Consider the following 25984-nt stretch of genomic DNA (forward strand, 5'->3'; position numbering starts at 1 on the left):
CAAAAAAAAGCAAGCTCAGAAAGGATACGATATATTCACCAATAGCAAATACAGCATTTGCTGTTATATCACTATCCACTCAAAAAACAAAAAGCAAAACCAAACCAAACCAAACACGAGGAACAATTTTAAAGGAAGGGCTTTTATGAATTGAAGTTTCTGCTGCCGAACACAAATCTTCACTACTGGCAGTGATCAGCTTTTGCTGGCTTATAAGCAGTCACAACCAAGTCATGAGAGTTTTGATCTCTGCCAGATTTTTTTTTCTGTAGTGTGCACAGCACCAGAGACAGGAACAGCTGCCGGGCTGCTAGCTGCCTTAGAACTCTGCAAAGCCAGAAAGGTCAGACTACAGGTAAGAGAAAATCCAACAGACTTAAGGTGAATTCTTGCAGAAATTCTAAACATGGCAGGAAAAATGAAGCCTTACATTTCTTTATGCAACTGGTTGAGAGCAGCAAGTTCAAGACATTATTTCTTTGTAAAACTCATCTTTTCAGTACTTCATTCTACTTCGTTACTTTAAATGAGATTCATGGAAGACGACGCATGAGAGCAAAAAGAACAAAGAAGTTTTGTCTGAAAACATTTTTTGTGATTTATTATATTTGTACATACTGTTAGCTAGTACTGTTCTCATTAACATATCTTTAACCTTTCCCTGCTCCTCCTCCATCATCCCTCCCCAGGTCAGCAGTCTGCTCTGTTGAACAGATGGAAAGCAAAGCAATTTGCCTCACTTGGTTCAAAACCTGACTCGAAAGCCAAAAGGCATGTTTCATCTTTGCCTTTTTTTTTAAAAAACCATTTAAATTTAAGCTTTTCTTTCTCTTGAGCTACTGCATATGAAGCTAAAGATCCTGTCTAATGATTGTTAGTATCAGGAAAACACTCCTCCATGATAAGTGATCCAAAATTAGAGACTCCAACAGATACCAAGGCTGTCAGAAGCAGCTTCTCAGATGCTGCCTCAGAACTACAGGTTTATACTGAAGCTTTTCACCATTTTAATCTCAGAGTTACTCTTATCTCTTGAAGAAAGGTTTTATTGTCACTGAACAGAGTTATTGGTGTGGAAAGACAGCAGTAATTTTGTTTAGTTGTAGTTGCACTGATTTCATTGGACAGACATCAGGAGGTTCTGTTAAAAACGAAATCATCTGTTAATCCAAACAGCACTGTGCAAGTCGCAAGTCAATATAAAAAAATTAAGCAAATCAGAGAAAGCTCCTTGGAAATGCATTGGTGGGGAAAAAAAATCTGGACATTTCACTTAGGATTGTTGTTTTCTTGAAGAATGCCTTTTAAAACCAGAACATCCCGGAACAATCTGAAGATCCAAGGACCTCGGCCAACTGATTTCTGCCCTCGAATACTGGCTTCATCCTTCCACGTCAAATTTGCAGTTTCCACCACTACATGTGGTTTTTCACATCAAATCACCATAATTAACATTTGTAAAGTGCTTCGAGATAGTGCTATGAAAATATCAACAGTTAAAAGACGGGCAGGACGTCTATTATCAGCATCTAGCTGGTTACTACTACTTGTTTTGTTCTCAGAGCAGCATCACTGTTTTCTCCTTTTACTTCTTATTAACAAAGAGTAAGGTGACAGTGTTAGAGATGGCACACAGGTAAAGGGAGTTTCTGCAGGGCAGTGAAACAAGGATGTATTGGAAAACATGAAGATGTCTTCTGGAAAGAAGACTGAAGCAGAGCTCCAGACAAGGATGGGTATTTACTTCCCAGCTACAGCAGGGAAGTAATGCTACATGCAGACTTTCTGCACGGAGAACTATGTGGGAGGCTTTAGATAGCACAGACATTTGTTAAACAAGGAGAGAGTTGGTGCTAACCTTAAAAATATATATATCAAAACGTCGATGCTTTTCGGGGAGGGGGAAGACGTAACTGCTCATTTGAAGCTATTGCCTGAGGGCTGTTAACTACTTAGTAGTAAAATCCTGCTACCTTTCCAGTTGACAGGAACTTCTCTCTAGTTAGCAGCTTCACAAAAGCAATTCTTGTACGAATCCATAAAGCTTTCCCAGATTTTAAAAGGTTAATTTTACCATTATAATTGCACTTTAAAAACAGGCATCAATCCCTATGCACTCTCCCCAAACACCTTCTCAATTTATAAAAGGGGAAATAAAGGCTACAATTATTCACTGTCCTACAGCTACCGGGATTTGAAAGGTTTGATTCAGGTGCCTGAAGAAAGGACACAAACATCCAGTTTTCAGGGCAGGAAAATTGTGCATTTTAAAAACCAGCAGGCTTCACAGCTTGGCTTGCATCGGCTTCAGATGTTTGTGGAAAGACTCGTGAACCTGCGAAGAGGGCAAGACAGTAGTTACAGCAAGATCAGGCCAGCATTTTGAAACACTTTTAGCTCTCTACATGTCGCAGAAAATCTGAATCAGAGGCACTTTCAGGAGTCAAGAACAGCCAACTAAGTCCTGTATTTGAGTGTAAGACAAAGAATGAGCATAATAGACCAAACAAGTGCTTCTCCACTACCTTTACTGCACGAAAGGAAAGAATGAAGGTATTTTATATCCATACAGACAATTCTTTAGCATTTTAACTAAAAGAAAGCTGGCAGACATCTCCTAAGCAGACTGTAATGAAGCTCTTAAGACCAACTGACTTCAGAAGCACAAAAAAATTAAGAAAGCTCTGGTGGGATTTAACTATAATTGCACAATCTCTGGCAGCCTGTGTTAGGAATACAGTCTGTCCAAATAAAATAAAGGCAGTGAAGGCCACTGTGACAGGATTTACAGTTCTGTTTTGGCTGGTGGAAGATGGACACTGGCTCTTCACAGCTCAGTTTCTTTTATTAGCTCAGCTACAGCCTTAGGGCAGATATGCAGCACCTGACACTTTCAAAGAACTACTTGGGAGCAGTTTCCTTCTACAGTCACTAATACTGCCTGAAGGCACTAGAAGATTTGATAGAAAACAGGTAGGATTTCACAGCTACTGTCATTAAACAGAATTAAGATAAAGGGATAATTGCTTTTAACTTCAATGAGATTATCCAGTTGTTTCTCTAGGTAGAGTACAATTTCCTCCCCCAACTGAGGAAGTAAGAAGTATCCTGCAAGACCGTGTGTAAGGTACGCGTGGGAGATTAACTACAACAGAAAGTGCGCTGAAAGCAGAGGAGCAGAAGCAGGTTGCTACTTTTGTTCCACTACCACTAGTAGCTTCAACTCCCTCCCCCCCTTTATCAATTACCTGCTGAGATCACTGACTGGATCAAAATTAACAACCCTAAACTGAGTTATTTCTCCGCACACACATGACCTAAGAGGAAGAAATAAGGTTTCTTTACCTCTGTTTTGTTCAGTGGAGATTTCTTTGCCCACTCAAACATGTTCTCGTAGACATTGCCATCATACCGGCCAAGCACAGATCCAAGGTGAGTGTCGTGAAAGTCAAAGGAGTCTACCAGTGCTACTGCGTTGGGACGAATTATTGCCAAGAGCTCCTTCACGCGCTGGTTGACTTGAGTAATTTGGGCATCTGTCAAAATACCCGCCTTGGGAAAAAAAAAAAAAAAACGATTATCAGAAGAGTATGTAAGTCACAAGAACCTTCCCTTCCACTACGGTCTAACGTAGGTCAGCCTTCCCTCACCCAAAAATCCAGTATTCCATAAGACACTGGAGTCCCACCCCCTGCCCCTAAGTGCTAAGCAACCAAACTGGCAATCATCTGGAGTACAACTCCCCATTTTGTGCACTAATTTACAAATGCATACAGCTCTCAAAGCATGTCTAACCTACACTTGCATCTCCTTTATCACCTCTTTTTTTTTTTTAAACATATTCATCACCATTATCCACTGGAACACATTAATCCAAAGAGATGCCACGCTACCATTTTCATCCAACTCTACTTCTGGTGGATCCCAAGGGAAACATACCAAGAGCCTTCCATCAGAATCACACTGCTTGACTTACGCAAGTGAACAGTCAAAACCTCAGGCCTAAGCAGTCATGCGGTTTTGCATTTAAAACATCTCATAACGAGAACTCTGGCTCAGGAGGTTTATAGTGGTGGAGAAATACACCAACCTGCATGAAATCCCCTGCGTTCTTACTGATCCCATACAGTGCGTACAGGAGACATAGCTCAGTCATGACAGCACGGACTGCTGCATTGCTGATCTCAGACAGCTTTGCTGTGAAAAGCTTCACTATCACATAGTGACAGTGTACCTACAAGATACAAAAGGAAGATGAATCAGATTCACAAAGGGATTAGAAGCTGCTATAGCACCCCTCTTTATCAGGTACGTCACTGACCTCAGATGCTCGCACGAGGTCAACAGAAGTTCTGTTCCAGGCATCCTCCTTGCTCTTTCTGTGGTTCAGTTCAGCTTGCAAGTTCTTTGCTGCAGCTTCTACAAGCCTATTTCATAAAAAGAAAAGCGGGTTATACAATAACACATTAACAAGATTACACACACTGAATTCATATAAATTTAAGTCTAACACATCAGAACTCAGAGGTGGTGTGTGGCACCTGAATACATTGCCTGGAGCAAGCAGCTGTGGCCCTAAACCTCCTACTATGACTGCTGCAGCTAGAACGCAGCTACATGGGGATAAAAAGACATTTGACAACACAGAGGGGGTGCCTGAATGCCTCCTCTCATGCAGGTTATCTGTTACACTCTTACACCTTCTTCACAGTAGGCTTTAGAATCAGGATTGTTTGCCTGTATGTAGCCTCTTGTAACCTCAGAGCACTTAACACCATTCCAAGCTAGTAAAGTGCATTACTTCTTGCAAGCGACATGCAGAGCTAAGCTTTGCCAACCACACCTTGAGAATCTCACGTTAGCAAGGCAGTACAACGCTACCATCTCCCAACACACCCGATTTTATTAGTGCCTGGCTCAGCCTAACAAGCATGAACTCACCGGGCAGCCCGTGCTTTGTAGGCCTCTACCAAGCTGACTGGATCATTAATGCGCACACTCACGGTCCTTGCAGCCACGTGCTGTGGCTGAATGCGTTGCCTGGAGAGATCGTTAAGGTAGGACACCATGCCAGAAACCCGCTGACCAGCAGCAACTTGGTTGTAGCTTTTGACAAGGAATCTGAAAATAAGGACAACAAATAGCAACTCTCACTCCTTAGTTTGAATGCAGAGAAGTCCTTTTACCTAGGGTCCGTCAGTCCAGCAAAGAACAGTTGCAGGCATATGCATTTGTCAAAAACAGTTCCATGGTAACACAGGATACTTCTCTGCTCTTCGCTTCAGGCGCAAAGATCACAATGCCAAGGCAAAGAAGTCGCTGGACGGAAGCTAACATACCTGGCTGTCTGCAGCATCATGACTGTGTTTTCTCCCTCATATGTGCAGGATGGGGTGAATGTGACATAGATGTCCGGAATGCCACTGCAACGAGAATAGCCATGCCCACCACAGGCCATTCGACACTCCTCAATACCAGCATTGGCAGTCCAGGAAGTGAAAGCCTTCAGTCCTGCTGTCAGCGCATGGAGCTGATGGACAAAAGCAAAGCAAGTCAGTTTCTTTACATTCCATTCTAAGTTTGCATGTACCTACCAAGTACTGCAACTCCCAGAAAAAAGTCACCACCACCCTCACATTTACCACTAGGTCTTGTTTTTCTTGTAAGGACTCCTTCCTGGGACAAACTACTTATGCGAAAGCCTCTGTACATGTAAGGACTTATTCTGAGTATCTCATTTTTTTCTGTTTCTACACATAAGGTAGAAAACTGTTTTCAATTTAATTTATTTATTTTGTCACATTAGGTTCTCAAACAGAATCCCTAGTTCAAAACTAACACTTTACGACCCTAATCCCTCAATATAGTACTGAGGCCTTTGATCAACACATCAGTTCTACTCTAGTCACTTCAAGATTAAGAATAATCTAGAAGGTATAGCACAGGTATAAGACCAGTCTCAACTTCACTCTGAAGTGACATGCCATCATTCCTGAAAACTTTTTTTTCCCCTAAATATACACATTAGCTTTCTTTCTTTGCATCACTCCCTATTTTTTTTTGTGAAGCACTGCTAAATAAATAGTGCAAACAAAGAAGTAAGAGTCACAAGCACATACTGGACTTGGGATCACTGGATCTAAAGTACAAGACATCTCAAGAGTCAAAACCACAAAAAGGCTTGTGACTTTGCTCCCATGCTATAAGCAATTCTTGCATAAAAACAGAAACCCCCCCTGATTTCCAAAGGATACAGTACCTCTGGCAGCTCACTCAGATCCCCTTCATTGATGTCTCCACTAATGCGCCGATAGGTGTCTTTTATGTAGGCTCCCACGAAATGAAAAGCATATGCTGTTGCCAGGAGAGGGAAGAGTTTGTACTGTTGGGTCTGATAATCCAAGATCTGGGGTTCTGGCTCCCTAGAGCAAAACACCTGAGAGTCAGTATGCCTGTGGCTGGCGAACTGCTACAGAAGTCCTATTCAACTCTAAGGAGCTTCACCACCTGGATAGCAAAATCCACATCCGTATCAAGCCGGAATATGCAAGATCATATAACAGTCTGGCAAGGGGAGGGCAGTCTGGCAGTCAAGAATGGAAGACTACTCATTTTCCAACATTAAACTGTTATAAAACTCTATCAAGTGCCAAAGCAAGTTAACATCAACCGCATTCCCTCTTCCCTCCAGTTTAGGAACTTCCCCTCAGCACTTCAGCTGCTCTTTTCTTTCAGTGCACCTACCCTGGCTTTAGCTCAGACTGGTGTCTCACTGCGCTGTAGCGGATGGCAATGGTACAAGCCCGGGACAGAGAGCGAGCAGAGTCTCCTACAATGAGAGATCGGATGAACACCATGGTCCCATAGGTTAGCTTGTCACTGAGTGGTTTCACATAGGTGCCATCTGGTTCAACCTACAAAAAAATAAACACAACAGCCTGTTGATTTTTAAAGTATCTTCCCTTTTTACATATTCACATCTCATGCTCTACACTCATCATGTAGTACTTAAAAGCAACCTACAATCTTGTTGGTATTTGGATGAGAAGCTTCTCCAAGGAAGACCAGAATAGTATAGAGACCTTGCCAGCTGGGTGGGTGACTTTCCTGTTCTTTATTTACAGCCTTTGGGCAGCAGCAAGAGGTGAAACCTTCTGAACCAGCCCCTGAACAGTCATTACAGGTCCTCCCTTCCCATACAATTAATAGGACAACCTGCACATTTCACGGAGCAGTTTGGGATAACGAAGAGCTGTTAAACTAAACCACAGCAGACTCAAGCTGAAGACAAACAGAATAGGGCTATTCTACAGAAGAGAACCGCACCGTAGCCAACTCCCCATTTGTATTTGGAATAAAAGACCATCAGTAAGCAAGGACAGCTCATGAAGTCAAGAAATCTTCCCTGGTAGCGATGCTATCACACAACACGAGCAGGGAATGCAGATAACGGATAAAACATCAATTACTGCATGTACTGCTCAACCATCATCATTCAGAACAGTCCAGGGCTAAACATGAGAGGCTCCCAAACGAGGAGCTTTCTGGTTCTAGATCAGGAAAAGTCAGCAGAAAGTGAAAAAGAAGGTTCCCGTTTGCGATCAAGAGCTACAAGTTGGGGATGGATTCAACCCAGCTAAAGAAAAAGTAAATAATATGTAGGATTTATGGCACTATTCAACCACACGAGAGCATTTGAAATGACCATTTTTAAAGGCATAAGCTGAAACTCATCGCTTTACCTGGGCATATTTCATCAGCATGTTTTCCCGAGGAATTCTGAAGTTGTCCATCTTCAAGTAGCCATTATCCATTTCATCATAACCAAATTTCGGCCCGATGTCACCCACTGTAATACCTGCCACAGACAGAGCCATTTGCATTAAGAAACAGGAACACTACACAACAGGTTCAAGCCTTCTCCAAGAAAGGCATTCTTTAGTTTTCTAGAAATTCCTGATGCTGCTAGGAGTAACAGCAAACTAGAACCTTAGTTTCTTGATTAAAGAGCACCAAAACATGGGGCCTTCGTAGTTTACATGAAATCCTACAATATGCTGACTGGGGGAGTTTTCTCTAAGGATTGTTCACCTCCCTTCTAGCTAGAGGATGATGAAAGGTATTTTTCCCTTTCAGAAGCAGCACGTGCTGCCTCACAGAATGCCTAGCTGGACAGAATCAAATTCCCACTAATCTTCACATTGAAAACATGACGTGAAAGCTGATTTAGTGGTAGCTCAGTTTTAAGCAAGACTCACTAAGTTTTAAGTCTGTGACCTACAATCTACACACTGAAATCAGCTAGTGAAATACGCTACGTTCATTAACAAGACATGCAGCTGTATATAGCTGAAGAGAAACAGATCTGAAGTTTTCCATGAACGCTAACCTCCCAACACAAATTTTTACCTGGCAGAGGTTCATGGGTGCCCAGCTGCCGTATGGGAACGATGAAGGCATGCAGTCCTTTGCACTGGCCCTGAGTGTAGAGCTGAGCCAGAACAATGGCATGGTTTGAGGTCTTTCCAACTGCAGAAGGAGTGGGAGTCAGGAAAAAAAAAAAAGCAGCACACATATTAGTAACACACACATCTTTCCTTGAAGCAGGATCCAAAATATGTTAACCCCACCATGTTAGAAAAATAGATTTGCAACACTGATTAATATCCAGATTTTGCAGCTAGACAAACAAGGCTGCCTAGGTCAACGAAAGTTGCACGTTATTATTCTCTTGGCTATACAACACCGAGTCCTTGGCAAACCTGACAGGAAAGCCAAAAGACGTTCCGTCTACCTACAGGCTGCCTCAGATGCTTCAATAAAGATTTTGATAAAACAGATACTAAATTACACCAAATCCACACAGTATGAATGATTCAGGGAAATAATCCAGAGCACACAGATAACCGGAAGTTTAGGTAGGCTCTGACAGGTCTTCTACTTGTGCAACATGCAACTCTGACTCTCTGGACCAAGCTTCAATCATCCTTCTGTGGATATAAGACACATGACATCACCTCCTTGAGTTTTTCATATGTATCTTCCAGATTTATATAGATACACTTACGTCCACCCGGCCACCACTTAATGGAGGTCACAGTGGGGCTGTTGAGGATGAATTCCTGGGTAGCGGGGTCATAAGTAGCTGTAGTTTCTAGACCCCGGAGATGAGTTCCTGAAAAGAAGCAAACACATCGTGTTGGCAGAAAGTCAGTCACAAAATACAGACAAGGACTGAATTGGACAATGGAAAGTTGAACTCCAGTAGTAATGCACAAATTTTAAATTTGCTTTTAGGCTATAATTAGTAGATATTTAATCCTTTATAAAGAAGAAGTGAGACTCAGGCTGTATTCTGGGACCTAGAGCCAATTCTCTGCAAACTCATTGTTTCTGTGGTCCAATACTACCTTCCAAGCACCTCCAATCTGACACCTTTTTCCTATTACATACCAGAAGCCCTTTGTCAATAAAGAGATCCACCAAACCATGCTCACCTGGCTTTCGCTAAAACTGTTGAATAAGTGCAAAACAGAATTGTGCATTTTGCAGCCAAAAGATGGAATAAATAGTACCTGTAATGTCTTTATTTCCTCATCAGGCCTAGGATCTCCTCACCTGACGGAGCAAATTCTCCCAAACGAGATCATTCATTGCTCCAAAACAATAAGTAATGGCATGCATATGCTAGGTTACCTATACAGGTAGATGAAGAGGCTGCAAAATAACGAAGGTTACAACAGCGGGCACAGTCTGTCTTCTGCCTCGAACCCTACACGATTCATGCAAACCTGTCTCAGCAATGGCAGTGTCTCTGCATTAGCAAAAAAACACTATGCTTACGTGTTTAAATTAGCCAAGCTGCAAACACTCACGATAGTCTAGATGGACAGAGAAGATGAAGCCAACGACTCTACATAGGAGTTTCAACATGAAAAGACATCACCTCGGTGCATCCACGTTTCCAAAGCATGGAGCTTAGCGGTAGATTTCCATGGGCAGCTTAACTCTTACTTTGCTGGCAAAGGGTCTTCAGACCTCACTAGATGCAAGAGATTCTCCACAGACTTGCAGTTATTTTATGCTTCTTACAGTCTCTGTATTTCACTTCAGCACAAAGGTGAATCCTGATCATTTTTAGAAAATACTTCTTATCTGCAACTCTCAGATATCAAATTAGAGTTTCCCGAGGCATAATATCCTCCCTTTGAAACTTGGATTAAGTGTTGCAATCACAATACTGCTGGAGTTATCACAATCCATTTCAAAGCTCGAAAGCAAAGAACAGCAGAGATCAAAGTCTACTTAATACAGATACTCTAAAAAATGATTTCATGGTCCAATTAATAAGAACATATGGGAGTGAGCTAAGGAACCAGGAAAAACGCTTCCCACAGAACATGAACACTGAAACCAAGTCATCCACATGTTCTCTGATCCAAGGTCAGTCCCAGGGTGACAAGCAGTTCTTACTTTTTTGGCATCTCTTTCAGGATCTTAAAGCTCTGTCCTTTTGTCTTCACAGTGAGCGTTACAGTAAAGCAGAAATCACACTGGAAAGAACGGTAAGTGTAGAAATGATGCATCAAATTGACAACACCACAGCTGTATGCACGAGGTGTTTTAACAAATCATCTATAGTAATTTGAATGGCACAAGAGGAGCACTCAGTATGCATCTGCACAAAAATCCAAACTCTTCCACCATCAGGGAAAAAAGGTCAGAAAGCATGTGGTGTTATAACCTATTAAAAGTTTCAGAAGCAGTCCACTTTTCCCTAAAGCCATAAACACAAATTACAGACCATGGGATAAACATACACCCTTTTTCCCAGGCAGGGGAATCCTTTGCACACAAAACCATTCTTAGAAATAGCATTTAGTGAATGTACTGTACCATGGCCCATTTCAGTCTGGGCATAGGTGCCAATGATCTCCAGGTTCCAGGCAGGCATGAAGAAGCGATCCTGCTGCTCTGGGGTTGCCTGGGTGAGAAGGGTGGGGAGGAACATGCCCAGATGAAGATCCAGAGGCTCAGGCCGTCCTCGATGAACAAAGCTGTGAAGAGGTGCCATGGGATGGGAGTGTGAAGGCAATGTTATGGGAGGGAAGCAAGCGAGAGGATTCATGGTGGAGATTCAGGAAGAGACAAAAAGAAAAAAAAAAGATTCATGTGTAAATCAGAATTCAGCAGGTGTATTTTAGAAAGCCGGAGCACTCTCCTTTCCTCAGATCTGAATAACAAAAAACATGCTTACTCTGAAATAAGCATGCTGCAATTAATTTCTTTCTAATCCTATATAAAATGCATTTGCAATATTCCCCTATTTTTGATGATAAATAATTGACGATGGACAAAATGATTAACCCAAACTGAAAAACGAAGACAAGATCCTCGCTAGGGTTTGGAAACCAGAGCCCACTGAGTTAAAAGAATGGCAGTTTGTTGAAGATCTGGTCTGGTTGGATGTAGCGAGCCTTCGTCTGTACGAACAAAGTCCACACTTTTTTCATGGTTGGAGAGCAGAAAGTGGCAGAAGTCCCAGTTCATCCAGCTGAATGAGCTAGGTTTTCACTGGAATATTCTTTAAAAAATTAAGTCTGCACTAATTCCTTTTTATTAGTAGTAGTATTATTACTATTAGTTAAAGATTAGACATGTATATACTACATACTCCTAAAATTCCTGCTATCACCTCCCTTCAACTCTTGCTGTTTTTAAAGGCTCTCTTAAAAGGAAAGTGCTCCGCATGTGTCAAAGTTGTGAACATAAACAACATGGCAAGAAAGCCAACATTTCTCAAGGTGGCAATCACCAGTACAAAATCTCTCCAACTAAACGTTTCACTAGAACTAACCTTCCTCCAAGTTCTTTCAAACACCACTGTTAGGCTGTTAAGTGGTCTATTAAGAATTTGGATATGAAAAGCTAAATGCTTCATTACATTTTTAAGTATTAATTGCTTTGAGTACTTAACAGCACTGTACTTTTTTATCTCCTCCAAGCTACAATGAACTGTTCTACTGCAGTGTTCTCCAGTCTCGGTATTATTCCATTTACTTGAGGAGTTTCTCAAAATATACAGAGATTATTTTTGCAAGTATTACCTACTAACTTCCAAAAACAAGGGAAAAATCAAACAGCATTAATCCCTACTGTGCAAGGCTGACAACACTGCATAATAGGGAATGCAAACCATTAAAATAGTTGGGCTATGGATTGTTGATCAGTACTTCTGCACAAGGACTAAAACATGAATGTGCCAAGTGGTAGCTTGTTTTTAATAGGATTTTTTAAATAAGTGGGAAGCGTTACTGAGAGAACGCTCGTTGGAGCTCAGCTCATATTCAGCTGGCACACAGAGTGGGACCAACGCACTCATGTTACCTCTAGGCATACATTAAGATAAGTGGCCCTCTAACGAGTGTAGTTCTTCAGTTTATCTGAAAATATCAGCCAGCTAATGATCCCAGCAGCAATGTTTTATAAGCTTTTTGACTGAACAGCGACCAGGCTCAACTGAAGACTAATGGTTATTTTAATCAGGAATATCGGATTTCAAGTGAGTTCAGTGCTGGTGAGATACATACAGCTGATAGTCAAAGACTGAGAAAAAAAGTCCTTATTTACTAACTATAGCTATAAGCCAGCTAGAAACAATACCATATTTTCATTTCTCCTCTGTGTTTCCCTTTCAGCCCAGTATTTTATGCCTTTTTCTGTTTTGTTTTTTAATCATTCACTATGAAATAGGTTAAAACCACTATAGATTATCAGAAAGTACTCCCTAGGTTAAAATTTGACTAACTACCCATCCAGGCTGGGATTCAATTCAGAGGGCTCTTTCCCCCATCACCAGTTTCTAAACATCAGGCTTAAATTAAGCAGAGCTCAGTGACAATTATAACAGAAGCTTTACTGACGGAACAGATGTCCAGCACTCACAGCAAGAACGCCAAACCATTGTATTTTCATTATTCGGCACAGCAAGTATACTCACTTTTCTATATTATCATCGCATTAATTCTATTAAGTGTCAAAATAGATATTTTACCACTAAACATGAGAGCTGCAAGCAAACCAAACCATCACCAGGCAAGAAAGTGCAATGATCTAACGTGAAACAGCAAGTAAACCAAATCACTTTGGTGCGGACGTGCGCCTGATTTAAAGAAGGCGGTGTGAAAAAGCAAACATGGTTAGCAAGCATTTTTGTCAGCCGTTTGACTCCACTTCCCATGCTGAGCTCAGTTCCCTAACTCCATCTCTCTGAAGCAGAACAGACGATGGGATTTCCTCCGTTGCACGTTCTATGAAGATTTCAGCTAGCACAAGTAACGTAACCTACCAAGCAGGCATCCAGCTTGATTATTACCATCCAACTTGAGCAGCTGTCCAGGCTTGTACACATCCTGCTTTCCAGGTTCAGATGCCAGCACAAGTACTGACATCTTTGGTCTGTTAAACTATTCTTGCTGGTATTTAACGTCTGTAATTCCAGGTTCTGGGCTAAAATTGTGTGTTCTTATTCGTTAAGCATTCTTCCATTTGAATAACTGAAGGTAGTTTTCCTCAATAGTAGGAATAAGACGTTTTTCTTCTTCGGAACCGAGATCTTTCCATGAAGTTATACAGCTGCAGTGGAGTAGCACCTGAAAGGACAGTGCTTGGGGCAAAGCATACCTTACTTTCAAGGGCACAAAATGCACATCTCATCGTGTTACGCTGCAACTGAAGGTGTAGGCCTGACAAGTTTATGCAGGCTGATCATGCACTAAGAACTCTGCAACACATGCCTCAATCCAGGCAAAAATAAAATCCACAGTACTGTTGACTGACATGTTCCAACTAGTTCAACTGAAATTCGGACTCCCAGGGCTTATAACAACCTCCTCATCTTAAATCAAAGGCAAACAGATATCAGTGAACAGCTGAAGTCAGTGAACAGCTAAGAGGTGCATTCTGGAAAAGACCAAAACTAACCCTGTGTGTTAGGATGAGAGACAGAACGGCTCTCCAGCTATCAAGCTGGTAACATCAATGGTTAACCAAGTTACTTTACCTTTCCCCCTTCAGATTTACACAGGGAACATCATCAGTTTATAAACTGGAGTTACAGAAAAGAGGTTACCCAGTGATCCCTGAAGGGAACTAACCATGTCCCATTTCGGTTTGGGCGTAGGTGCCAACTATCTTGACTCCACGGACCAGGGGCAGCCATTTCTTCTTCTGAGCATCAGTCGCTTGGCTCTCTATGGTTTTTTGAAACATGCTGAAGTGTAGACCAAAAGGTTCAGGAAAATTGCCCAAGCATGTTCTACAGGAGAGAAATAGAGGGATCTGGATCTCAGTCTCACTGAGAACGAGATCCTGAAAGGCTTTTCTCCAACTGTAGCATAAGATAACGTTTGTTATTTCGACTTTTCTTTGTCCCACAAACAGCCTCCAAACATGGAGGCATCGGAAGCAATGCTAACGGGAAACATTCATTTCAGGCATTTTCTTCATGCTATGATTTCTGCTGTTGTTATGTAGCTAGAAAAAAAGAACTAAGCTACAAAGATGCACTGGGAACTTAAAATAGAGGACAGGAAAACCAAATTTTTTCCCCCATCCCTCATGCTTGGTGGGAATAAATCCCACTACTGCTAGTGGCCTAGAACCAGGCCGTTATTTCTTAGAAGCGCTACGTATTGAAAAGGAAAAGGCTTCTTAGCTGACTGAGTGCTTTTCTGAAGAGCTCTGTATTACCTGTATCTGCTTCCATCAGCTGTGAGACGTTGAACTCACCTTCCATTAAAACTGTTAGAGGTTAGTAGTGGAATGTAAGGAAAAATCAAACATTTTACATAGGCTTCATCAAAACAAATTATTTCACGATTTGTAGCCACAATGGCAGGCAAATTCCGTTCCCAGTGAAAACAAACTCTGGGACAAACATGCTGTAAAGTTTCGCTGTGTAAAAGCTATGTAGTGACAGCATCTTCCCTTCAATGTTCTGCAGAGCCTGAAGTTCTTTCATCTTCCATCTACTGCACATGGATGCTTATCCCATCCAGACTCAAAGACAGAAGAGAAACACGTGTGACCTACATGAATACCTACACACAAGATCTCTTCCACCCGCTCAAGGTATCTGCGAGGGAAGTGCCTCCTTCCATCGTGGGGTATTAACACCTGCCCAGGAAGCAGACTGAAGTTTGTTGCCGGTGCAGACCTGCACTGAGTAGCAGATATTATGCATCCAGTTTTTCAAATGACATCAGCGTTTGTGGCTGGCATTTTACACTGTGCTTGGAATGAACGCCTGGGAGCAGAGAATAAATCATTTATAGTTCAAAAAACAGATCCCTACACGAACTGTACAAATCAGCCCTAGGGGGAGAGAGCGGGACGATGCTTTCTTCAGGACCACTGAACTGCATGTTGAAGACACTCGTGTTCACTTAGAAATTGTGCTGTTGAACAAGACCAAATGAGCCAGGAGCAAAACTCGCATCATCAAGTAATCTCATACTTGCTATGAATGTGCTTTCAGCTGGTGCGGATGAAAGCACAGCGCCTAGAGTTCTTGGGATCAAGGCAGTCGCTTCCCTTAGCGGAAAATATTATGTTGCCTACAGCAGCAGCACATCTACCTGCAAAGCAGAAGTTACTTTTTTGAACAAGGGCTTTCAAATGCTATACAAATAGGGAGACAGAGTATTTCGCAGCATTGTTGTGGTTTCTTACGTGGGTTTTCTTAAGTGGGTTTTTCCTTTTACACCTACACAGTAAAAGGTACTCGGATTTAACAGATTTGTCTGATTGCACAAATATCAACCTTATCGTGTCCTACCAGTACCTAAAGGGGGCTACAGGAGAGCTGGGGAGGAACTCTTTGTCAGGGGGTGCGGGGATAGGACAAGGGGGAATGGCTTAAAACTAAAAGAGGGTAGGTTTAGGTTAGATATAAGGAAAAAAATCTTTACTCAGAGGGCGGTGAGGCACTGGAACAGGCTGCCCAGAGAAGCTGTGGATAGTCCATGCTTGGAAGTGTTCAAGGCCAGGCTGGATGGGGCTTTGGGCAAGCTGATCTGGTGGGAGGTTTGAATTAGGTGATCTTTAAGGTCCCTTCCAACCCAAACCATTCTATGACTGTGATCCATGGACAGAGTACAATAAGGTACTAAAAAGCTAAGTACTAAAGCTAAGTGTTCTCCTGAGACTCCAAAGCTAAATGAACAATTGCAAAGACATTCTCAGCCTGCAGAACTGGGTTACAGAATAGGATCGTTTACTTTAAAGCAAAATCTGCAAGCAAAATGTCCTTGCTTTTGCATTTCTTGAGGTAACTCTCAAGAAAGAATGTGAAGAACCTTCTCAGTGGGCAAGAAGCTGGGGGTACCCCTGACCTGTGCTGACTGGGCTTCAGAGGTAACAACCGCGTAGTTACCAATCCCTTTTCCAGCTGTATCAAAAAAACAAGTCAGCTTCATCCACTCTAAATTAATTTAGCAGTGTCTAGTAGGGCCCCTATTACAATTTTTCTGGTTTGATACACTAAATGCTACTCCAGGTCCTAACCTGAACACCAAAACGAGAGGCAGAGACATTCTCACAAGGGAAGCACACATTCACGCACTGCTTATGAATACAGGAATCATCTGTTGACTTGCAGCTCTCAGACCTTTTCTCTGTGCCCCAGTTTCTCCCAACTGCTTTTCTCTTCTCCACTTAATCCTTTTTTCCTCAATGAAGGCTATTTAAATTTGAAGGTGAATTAGGATTCACCAGATCGCTCTCTTCAAAGAGCTGTGTAGCATTGTGGATATCGGAACAACATCCCATTTTTCATGCTGACTTACATTAAAACAATTAAAATGGCTTCTGTATACATTTAATAGATCTCATGTTTTGGAGCCTAACAAAGCCCTTGTGGAACAGGAAGGAGGAATATTTAGTTCAACGTATCTCAGCAGCAACAACTATTTAAGCACATTTTCAGGTCACCTGATGACAGCGTTTCTCATCAATCAAGCTATGATTTCGGTCATTTCATGATACAAAGTTACTGAACGAGCTTCCAACAATACACAAGAGCTACAGGAAAACTATCTGAGAACACCCCAAAAGGCTCACCGACAGTCGCTGCCTATATAAACAAACAGGTCCCTGCTCTCTGGGGACAGTCACAAGGTGAGAGGGATTATTGCGAAATATGTTAAGCTTCCATATGTAGAAATCTGATAAATTCAACTTGACAACAGAATCAAGGACGTCAATCTATTTCATAAACTTCATTAAGGCATGTCACAACACCATAGCCATTCAGTTTTCCCATGTGGAAAACTGAATAAACCCAAAGAGTTTCTCCACATTAGCTTTTCCACAAAGTCCCTTCTCGTTAGCACTGATTAACACACTTGGATATTTGGCTGGGATTGACAAGGTATAAAAGCCATAGTTTGTCACCCAGCAGGTGAGAAAATGGAAACAGATTTTAAAATGCATATGAAATCGAGGGATGAAAAGTACTTTCTCTTCCATATATTAAGAAGCACTAAGCCAATACCCTCCCTTGCAAACACTAGGCATAATAAATTTAAATAAAGAATTCTAACAGTATGTTCTGATACAGTTCTTACAGCAAACAAACTTCACTTATTAGTAAGAAGTGTGTGTACCGCTCTTCATTCTTCTACATGCTGTTAACACAGAAGACATTGGAAAATAGTCAGTCTGCAGTAGCTGCAATTATATTTGGAGATCCTGAATACCTGCAATTGGAGTCGACTCTGAAAATAAGTAAGCCTTCTCCATTTTTTCCGTTGATTTTTGGATCGTGAACTTGACTAGTCTCACCTAACTATTCAATCACAAAAGATATGAATATATTATTTGGAACCTACAGGAAATATTGGAGTTTTTATCCAGTCAAAGTTAAGAGCTGCTGACTCTAAAATGCGTTTTTGGAAATAAACTAGAATCTATCGTTTGCATGTGGCCTCATTTATAAAAAACTGTTAGCTAAATGCTAAGGCTAGATGTCTTTCCTAAAAAGACAGTATTTACATTACAAACTTCATGGAAATTTGCCAGCTGGTATACTGGATATACCTCTCTGAATTTTCTCCACTGTAGTAACTGAAGAAACTCCCCTAGTGCCTCCAGTAGGAAAAAATTAATGATTAACTTTTGCCATCCAGTACCTGCAATCTCATGCAGTCAGTGAACTTTCTGGTTATCATTGTCCAACGACACCAGCTTTCAAAAGAACTTTGACAAAGTTCTCCACGGGAACTTTCATGACGTTGGTCGGTGCAGATCAGCTTCTTTGAAATTAAGCCCACAGCAGACAAGGTGCTCTCAATTAATTAGTTCCAATATTCACACCATGAGGCCAGTGGCAGCTCTCCTACAAATCCTATCAGAGGGCTTGTGATTCTACCGGTACATTAAATCATGTGCAATGCCTATTTAATATGCCGGAGGATACATTCATGGTCTTATGTGCAGAGCTCTAGAGCAGCGCAATCCCCGTTAATCAGTTTGATTGTATCAGAGCGAGCTTAACAGAATTAAGGGAGAAATACAAAGTCAGAAACTCCCGCAAGCTGGAAGCAATGAAATTCAGTTGTAAAAACAGTTTTATTTTTATTAACTTTACCCAGGGGTAATACTATCAGATAAACTAAAGGTCAGATACAATAAAAAGCATCTAGGTCAAAGGGAACTACTATAGCACCAGGGAGCCTGAAGAGATATGGGACTGAAAAAATATAAACAAGAACTTATAAGCCATCTTGGAACGTTTTCAAGTATGCCTGTAATGCAACTTTGTTAGGTCTCAACACAAAGCAGAACAATCAGCTTTAAGAGACTTCGTTTGAAGATCCTGCCTCATCAGATCTGCTCACCGTCAAATATTTCAGTCTATTCTTTACGCATTTTGGCAAGTCAGACTACAAGCCCCGTTTTTAACCTTCCGTACCACACGTAATAGAAGGGCTGTAACTATCAGTGTTGTATTTCTAGCCAGAAACCTAAGGAAACACAACATTCAGGACAACTGGTGACAGGACACGTGAAATTCACTGAAGCCTTGAAGTCAAGACTTCAACGGGCTTTGCTGCAGGTCTTTAGTTTTCTTTGAACAGCTAACATAAAGTGTAGCTCTAATGACCTCGGTGACGATAAGAGCGAATGTAAGAAGCAAACTCTACAGCTAAGTACCTTTTAAACCAGTAGATCTCCTCCGGATCTGCAATGCCATATTCTCTTAACTTCATAACCATCAGAGAGCTCTTCCTGATGGCTTGCTCATAGCGCTGGCTGCGGGAGAGGAAGTTCAAATCCTCGTGCTGGAAGTCAGGGTCATTAATAACTAAGGCCTCTGGGGACAGAACAGAAGAGGAAAACAAACTCAGTTTTCACAGGCCACAGTAAATTGTGCATGAAAATGATTCAGCTTTTTTCCTCTGCTGTACCTCAGGTTGCAGAAACCGAAAAATTAAAACACAACATTAAAAGTTAATGAAACCGGAAAGGAGTCACAAAGTTCTTGATTGTTTTGGATAGAAGGGCTCTTACAGCCGGGCACTTTCTCGTTACTCCACATAAACCACATTTCAAATTAGACACATTCAGGACTTGGCAGGAAATTAACTCACTGATGTAAGAACTGCAGGCCACTCAATAACTATTTCAACTCCTCAAATGGCCACTGTTACCGTAGCATCAGACTGCCTCACGAACATCTGCTCACCGCACAAGCTCTTGGAGGAGGGCACAGCTATTAGTCCCCCTGTGCTGCCTGGAAACTGAGGCACCCAGAGGCTACAGACTTTCCCTGTCCCCTTTGGCACAGACATTGCACAACACCAGCCTCTGACAGTCCCACCCGTGTCACGGGCCGGGGAAGAAAAGATGGCAGCATTTCAGTAACCCCATATATCCTAACAGTGACGGGTGAGAAACACGCCAACTCCGTACCGTTGGGCAAGAGCATACCGGAAGGACAAAAAGGAGGGGAGAGGGCCCCAAACAAATGCCCCCGGGAAGCTGCCTCTCCCCCGGCAGAAGGGGGAGGACAGGAGCACGGCGCCCTTTTACCAGCCTCCAATCCCCCCCCCCCCACCCCAAGAGGGGAATCTCGTCCCTCAGGCACCCCCCTGCCTGCACACCCTCTCCTCACATCCTGACCCTCTCCCTGGAGCCCCTCATCTCCCCCAAAGCCCCCTCAGGGCCTCCCTCTCCCCCCAACCTCCCTCCCCACGCCCCCCAGGCCCCCTCACCCCACAGCCGCCTCCCCCCTTCCCCTCAGCCGCCCCTCCCGACCCCCCCCCCGGCCCCGAGGCCTCCCCCCCCGCTCCTCACGGCGCCCCCCGGGGCCTCCCTCACCGATCTCCTTGCGGCGCCGGGTGCGCTCGGCGCCGCCGTCCAGGATGTGGGTGAGCAGCTCGGGCTGGAAGGTGGCGGCGGCCCGCTCCCTGCGCAGGTCCGCGTTCATCATCGTGAGGCGGCGGCTCCGCTTCGGCTCCGCTCGGGTCGGGTTCGGCTCCGCTCGGGTCCGGTTCGGCCCCGGTTCGGCTTCGTTCGGCTGCGCTCGGTTCCGGTTCGGCTCCGTTCGGGTCGTCTCGGTTCAGGTTCGGCTCCGCTCGGGTCCTCTCGGTTCAGGTTCGGCTTTGTTCGGGTCTTCTCGGTTCAGGCTCGGTTCCGTTCGGTTCCGACTCGGCTCCCCTCGGCCCAGGTTCGGCTCCTCCGGGCTCGACCCGGCCTGCGCCTGCGTCCGACCTCGACACCGCCGGCCTCCGCGTGACGTCACGCCCCGCCACGTGACCCCGCCCGGCGTGGCGGGGGGGGGGGGGCGGGAGCGGCGGAGCGGGCGGTGAGCGGCGAACGGGCAGGGTGCGCGGGGCTGGGCGTGCGCTGCATCGGGCTGTAATCGTGCATGGTGCGCGGCGTGCACGGGGCTGGGCGTGCACTACATCGGGCTGTAATCGTGCATGGTGCGTCCGGGGCTGGGCGTGCGTTAAGTCGTGCCGTAAATGTGCGCGCAGCGTGGTGCACCGGGCTGGGCGTGCATTGCATCGGGCTTAAGTGTGCACGGTGCGTGGTGTGCACGGGGCCGGGCGCGCGTTAAGTCGTGCTTTATGTAAGCATACGACGTGGGGTGCCTGGGGCTGGGCATTAATTAAATCGTGCTGTAAATGTGCACGCAGCGTGGTGTGCCCGGGGCTGCACGTGCATTAAATCGTACTTTCAATGTGCATACGTGGTGAGCACGGGGCTGCACATGCATTAAATCTTACTTTAAATGTGCACGCATGGTGTGCCCGGGGCTGCACGTGCATTAAATCGTACTTTCAGTGTGCACGCATGGTGTGCCCGGGGCTGCACGTGCATAAATCCTACTTTAAATGTGCATACGTGGTGTGCCCGGGACTGGATGTGCATTAAATCCTACTTTCAATGTGCGTGCAACATGGTGTACCCAGGGCTGAGCGTGCATTAAATCATACTTTAAATAAACATGCAATATGGTGTGCCCGGGGCTGGGCATGCATGAAGCTGTACTGTGCGCATGCAACGTGGTGTTCCTGAGGTTAAGCATGCGTTAAATCAGGCTTTATATATGCATACGACATGGTGTGCCTGGGGCTGGGCATAAATTAAATCGTGCTGTAAATGTGCATGCAACGTGGTGTGCCTGGGGCTGGGCATGCAACGCACATGTGCTCAGTGTGCATACATGGTGCATCCGGGGCTGGGCATGCACTGAATTGTGCTTTAAATTGTGCATTAAACCACGCATACGATATTTTGCGACTGTGGCTGTGCTTGCCTGAAACTGTGCATTAAATGCACGTGTTGCATCTGGACTCAGCATGCCTCGTGAATTAAATGTGCATACAACATTTCACATTTGAGGCTGAGCTTACATTCAGTTGTTCATTAAGTGATGTACTAAATTTACCTGTAACATGTTGCATCTGAGGCTGGGTGTGCATTTAATAGCACACTGGATGCGCATGTAGCTGCTGCATCTTGGGTATGCATTCAGTTGTGAATTAAGTAACAGATTGAGCGTGCACATAACATGCTGCGTGTGCAGCCAGGCATTTAATAATTGATTAGTTAAATGGCTCATTAAGTGCCCATATAGCATACTGCGTTTGGACAGGGCACACATTACGTAGTGCCGTGGATAGTACAGTAAGCGTGCAGATAATGTGCTGCACTTGGAGCCAAGCATGCATTAGATGCACACATAACGTGCTGCAGTTGATGTTGTGCAGCGCGTGCAGGATCGCCCTGGTTTCACTGGCCTCCCACAGCTGGTCTATGGGATGGCAGTGGGCTGTTTTGAGAGGTTACAGCCCCCTGAGCAATGCCTGGGGTGGGGAAGAGGCACCGAGCGTTAAAGCCATGGGGTTGCAGCACAGCACGTCCCTGCTGCTGTGGAACCAGTACTGGGGTCCCCCAGCCCCTTGGGAGGCATCACTTGTCTGCTTTGCAGTGGGCTTGGGCAACAATTGGTGTCTTCCTCCAGTGGGGTGAGAAACCAGAGAGAAAAGCAGTAAATGGAGCACAGAAACCTGCCAAACCCAGAGACTCTGCAAGGGAGAGAGCAGAGAAAAATGCCAAGACAAACCGCTCTGGGGCACAGCCACATGCCTGGCCGTGGCACAAAATTGTTCTCCAGCTGCAGGATCAGCCAGTGCCACAATTTCCTATTCTGCAGCACGAGAAGACTCAGGACTATCCCTTAAATCTTACTGCATGGCACCGTCACCGCAGCAGCCTGCATCTCCATCCTTCACACTCCCTGAACATCTCAATCCCTACTCTCTCTCAATCCCTTCACTCGCCATTTTTTCCACTTCCTTCATCTTTATCAGCTCACGCGAAATGTGGGGGAAACCGGGGGGATCTGGTGTGCTGCCTGTTGCTGCCCGTGTTGGGTTGTGGTGGGGGAAGGCAGTCACCCTCCGTGCCAGGGAAGGATGCTGCACGCAGGACTCAGCAGGGAAGGCAGGCAGCTCCTGCAGCCCCCTGGCTGGGGGGGCGTTGGCACAGCAGGAGTTTCAGGGTGGTCTCACCTAGCACTGGGTCAGGTACAGGTTGGCAGGAGCTCAGATCTGCTTTGCTACAGGCCCAGTGGTGGTCGCGTGAGATGCTGCCAGGTGCTGGGGTCTACTACTTCCCATGGGAGATCAACAGCTCCGTCCCAGAGGGGGAGGCGCTGAGGACGTTTGGCAGGTGAGAAGGGTACCCTGGGTGTCAGGCCTCTCCTTCGCTGCCCTGCATCCCCCTGCTTTGTTTGTAGTCTCCATTGCACACCGCTGAGCTTCCTGCATCCCTCACTCCCAGGTTACGCTGCTATAACCTGGCCCGGTCCGAAGCCATCCTCAGTGCTCAGCACAGCGCAGCCCAGCACCACGTCTGCGTGGACACCCGACTGGTGGAACCATTTGAAGCCCAGCTGGGATCTCTCTACATGGTCCTAGGAGAGGCTGAACACAGGGAAGGTAAACGCTGGGCGCATTTAATCCCGTTAACCGGGTGCACGAGTTACCCGAGGAAAGGCAGGTTGGCGTCAACGAGCGGCGCTGACCCGTGGTCTCCCTTTCCCACCGCAGCCGTGGGCTCAGGCACTTGGTGGCGAGAGCTCAGTCAGCACCGTCTGCCACCTGTGCAGCCCTTGAAATTGTTCTGTACCACCTGCTTCAGCATCCACATCGGTACCATGGCCACAGCCCTTACTCGAAGGAGTCCCCACACAGAGCGCTACAAATTGCACAGCGCTGCTTTTGTGCCATCTGCTCGAGGAACCGGTGCCCGGTACTCCTGCTGGTGATTCTTCAGCTCCTTCACGCCTCCCTGGGCACACGGTGAGACACACCATCGGAGGTTAACGTTGGCCAAGGCAGCCTCAGCCCATGCCACTGCCTCTGGTCACACAAAGTGCCTAATTCAGTCTACTCGCTGACCACAAGAAGAGCCACTCTTGGTGATCTGGTGCTCTGGCACAGATTTCTTTGGAAGGCAGAAGTGCCTTAGCAGCACGACCGAGCTTGTGAAACCTGTACTAAAGCATTCTGGCTCCATTGCCATCAGATCAGGTCGGCTTTGCTCCGTGACTGATTGCAGCAACACCTCCCTGCGAGCTGGCTGGGTTGGTCCTTGCCATCCTTGAAAGGCTTTAATTATACCCCTGCTCTCAGAGATGGGGCATGAGGAACACGGGCAGGCTTTGTCACGCAGGGCACTCTGTTGTCACCCTGGTGTCCTTTCCTGGGGTGCCCTGAGTGTTATTCCAGCTGCACGGTGCTTTGCCTGGGGAGTGGATCAGGGCTGGGCCACGGGGTTGTGAAGCAAATCCCGAGAGTTGTCTTGGCCACACCTGGTATCAAGCATCCACATTTGTGCCCTCGAAATCTTTGGTGGCACGTGGAAAGCCACACTGCATGTGGCTTTTGGTGCGTCACCTGCTAAGCCTCTGCTGCAAAATTCCTTCAGAAAGACTTGTTGTTTTGGTTGCCACCGCTTAGGAGTGAGCTGGCCCCATTCTGCAGGCGTGGAAGGGGAGGACCGAGAGGCAGCATTCAGCCTCTTTAAGCCCAGCTTTGTTCTGTCCTCTTCTTGCCTGCACAGGGGCATTCACAGATGGGCTTAGACCCAACCCTGATGCTTTTTAGACAGGGAAAACCAGAAATGCACAATCCAGCCACAAGGTAGACGGATGCTGCGTGGCCGCTGAGGGCAGCGCAGTGTCAGCCACCAGCATTTGGCAGCCAAAAAAGCAGAGGGAAACCCATCACTGAATTAACCTGCATTCGGGTCTGTGGTGGCATTCAGCCAGACTTGTCTCCTGCAAGGTCTTGGGTCATGGTTATTTGGCCACCTGGAGCCATTTGCTGCTAGAAGGAACCTCTCTGTGTGCCCCCAAGCTGCTGCATCTGTTTTTCCTCCTACAGAAGCTTCCCATTTGTATTCCTAGGTGAGAATCCCGTGATAAAAGCCCGGATACTGACCTGCGTGGAAGGGATGAACGTGCCTTTGCTGGAACAGGCCATACAGGAGCAGAGGAAGTACTTCAGTGAGCGGCAGCAGCGGATGGGAACAGACACGTCCTGACGGCAGCTCCGAGCCATGCCATGCGCTGGTCCCCACCACGGCCACCTGATAGCACTGCCATTTGCAACAAACATCTTGAAAGTGTATTTAGAAGGTGGGTTTGAAACATGCTGCTTTTTGCCATGGCAAAGAGAAGTCACTAAGCAGGGGAACACGTGAAGACTGAATCAGTATGTAGTTGTGGAGCTGCCAGCCTGTGCCAGGTGTCATCACTGAAAATAGCTCTGGGAGGCAGGTTTGTTTTTCAAGAGGGTGGGTAAGGAAATTGCGTGTGATTTACAACAGTCCTTTTGTAACGCAGGGCTTAGAGAAGTCAGAAAAAGGCAAAGTATATGAAACTAGAGTTAAACACCTGTGCACACCCCAACACACACTACCAAGGTGCAGCAGATAGAAGGTAAAGGGCATTAGTGCAAAGTTCATTAGCTCTGCATGGCTGCGGGTCCACGAGCACACACGTGTGTTGGGTTGCAGTGACTCAGCTGCCACACAGGAGCATTCCTGGCAAATCACTCAGGTCTGGACTGAACAACAAAGGAACAAGAAGGGCGAGGAGACACTATTTCCAGTAGCACTTATCTCTACAGGGGTTCAGGAGCTCGTGTTCAAGGCAGGTCGTTGACTTTAGCTCTAAATTAAATATTTGCAGTGTCCTGAGAACCACCACTTGACTTTCTTCCTTGACACAACTAAGTTTAGGAAACCTTAAACCACTAATTTTTGGAAGCATCTAAAGGTTTTGATTGATATGTTCCTAAATAAAGATGAAAAGAGAACGTGACCTGTCTTTTATTGATTAAAAAACTCTTGCTAAGACAAATGCATTAGGCCCTGCAGAAACACCATGGATGATGTAAGAAAA

General features: G+C 45.1%; 2 protein-coding genes across 6 annotated transcripts; one reads left to right on the top strand and one right to left on the bottom strand.

Moving 5' to 3' along the window:
• Positions 1–573: 573 nt before the first annotated feature.
• Positions 574–20835, bottom strand: ACOX1 (acyl-CoA oxidase 1). 3 transcript variants are annotated; one of them, XM_080560857.1, is made up of 15 exons: positions 20383–20791; positions 19216–19375; positions 14157–14317; positions 10897–11057; positions 9068–9175; positions 8410–8529; positions 7743–7858; positions 6745–6914; positions 6260–6422; positions 5340–5530; positions 4942–5121; positions 4322–4427; positions 4091–4234; positions 3346–3552; positions 574–2335 (listed from the first exon to the last, which is right to left on the bottom strand). In XM_080560857.1, the coding sequence occupies exons 3-15, from the start codon at positions 14219–14221 to the stop codon at positions 2285–2287; spliced, it is 1782 nt and encodes a 593-aa protein (XP_080416983.1). In that variant the 5' UTR covers positions 14222–14317; positions 19216–19375; positions 20383–20791; the 3' UTR covers positions 574–2284. The 3 variants fall into 3 exon arrangements, with proteins under 3 accessions (XP_080416983.1, XP_080416982.1, XP_080416981.1); XM_080560856.1 differs by lacking the exon at positions 10897–11057 and having other exon boundaries at positions 20383–20835; XM_080560855.1 differs by lacking the exon at positions 14157–14317 and having other exon boundaries at positions 20383–20823.
• On the top strand, positions 20776–25893 carry TEN1 (TEN1 subunit of CST complex). 3 transcript variants are annotated; one of them, XM_080560876.1, is made up of 4 exons: positions 20776–20869; positions 23138–23244; positions 23356–23513; positions 24986–25893. In XM_080560876.1, exons 2-4 carry the CDS (start codon positions 23159–23161, stop codon positions 25120–25122), a joined length of 381 nt encoding a protein of 126 aa, XP_080417002.1. In that variant the 5' UTR covers positions 20776–20869; positions 23138–23158; the 3' UTR covers positions 25123–25893. The 3 variants fall into 3 exon arrangements, with proteins under 3 accessions (XP_080417002.1, XP_080417003.1, XP_080417001.1); XM_080560877.1 differs by having other exon boundaries at positions 20863–20889; XM_080560875.1 differs by having other exon boundaries at positions 20868–20990.
• Positions 25894–25984: the final 91 nt, after the last annotated feature.

This window comes from Anser brachyrhynchus (assembly GCF_964034855.1).
Source record: "Anser brachyrhynchus genome assembly, chromosome: 18".
Classification (NCBI taxonomy): domain Eukaryota; kingdom Metazoa; phylum Chordata; class Aves; order Anseriformes; family Anatidae; genus Anser; species Anser brachyrhynchus.

Bases quoted from the DNA above. Each gene is read 5' to 3' on its own strand.
- TEN1 (XM_080560875.1), top strand. The intron at 23,245-23,355 runs GTGAGAAGGGTA...CCTCACTCCCAG, and splicing joins GCGCTGAGGACGTTTGGCAG to GTTACGCTGCTATAACCTGG. The intron at 23,514-24,985 runs GTAAACGCTGGG...TTGTATTCCTAG, and splicing joins AGAGGCTGAACACAGGGAAG to GTGAGAATCCCGTGATAAAA.
- ACOX1 (XM_080560856.1), bottom strand. From the start codon at position 20,494: ATGATGAACGCGGACCTGCGCAGGGAGCGGGCCGCCGCCACCTTCCAG. The intron at 9,176-14,156 runs GTTAGTTCCCTT...GCTTCTTTTCAG, and splicing joins CCAAACCGAAATGGGACATG to GAACTCATCTCCGGGGTCTA. The intron at 3,553-4,090 runs GTTGGTGTATTT...TTTTTTCCCAAG, and splicing joins ACGCAGGGGATTTCATGCAG to GCGGGTATTTTGACAGATGC.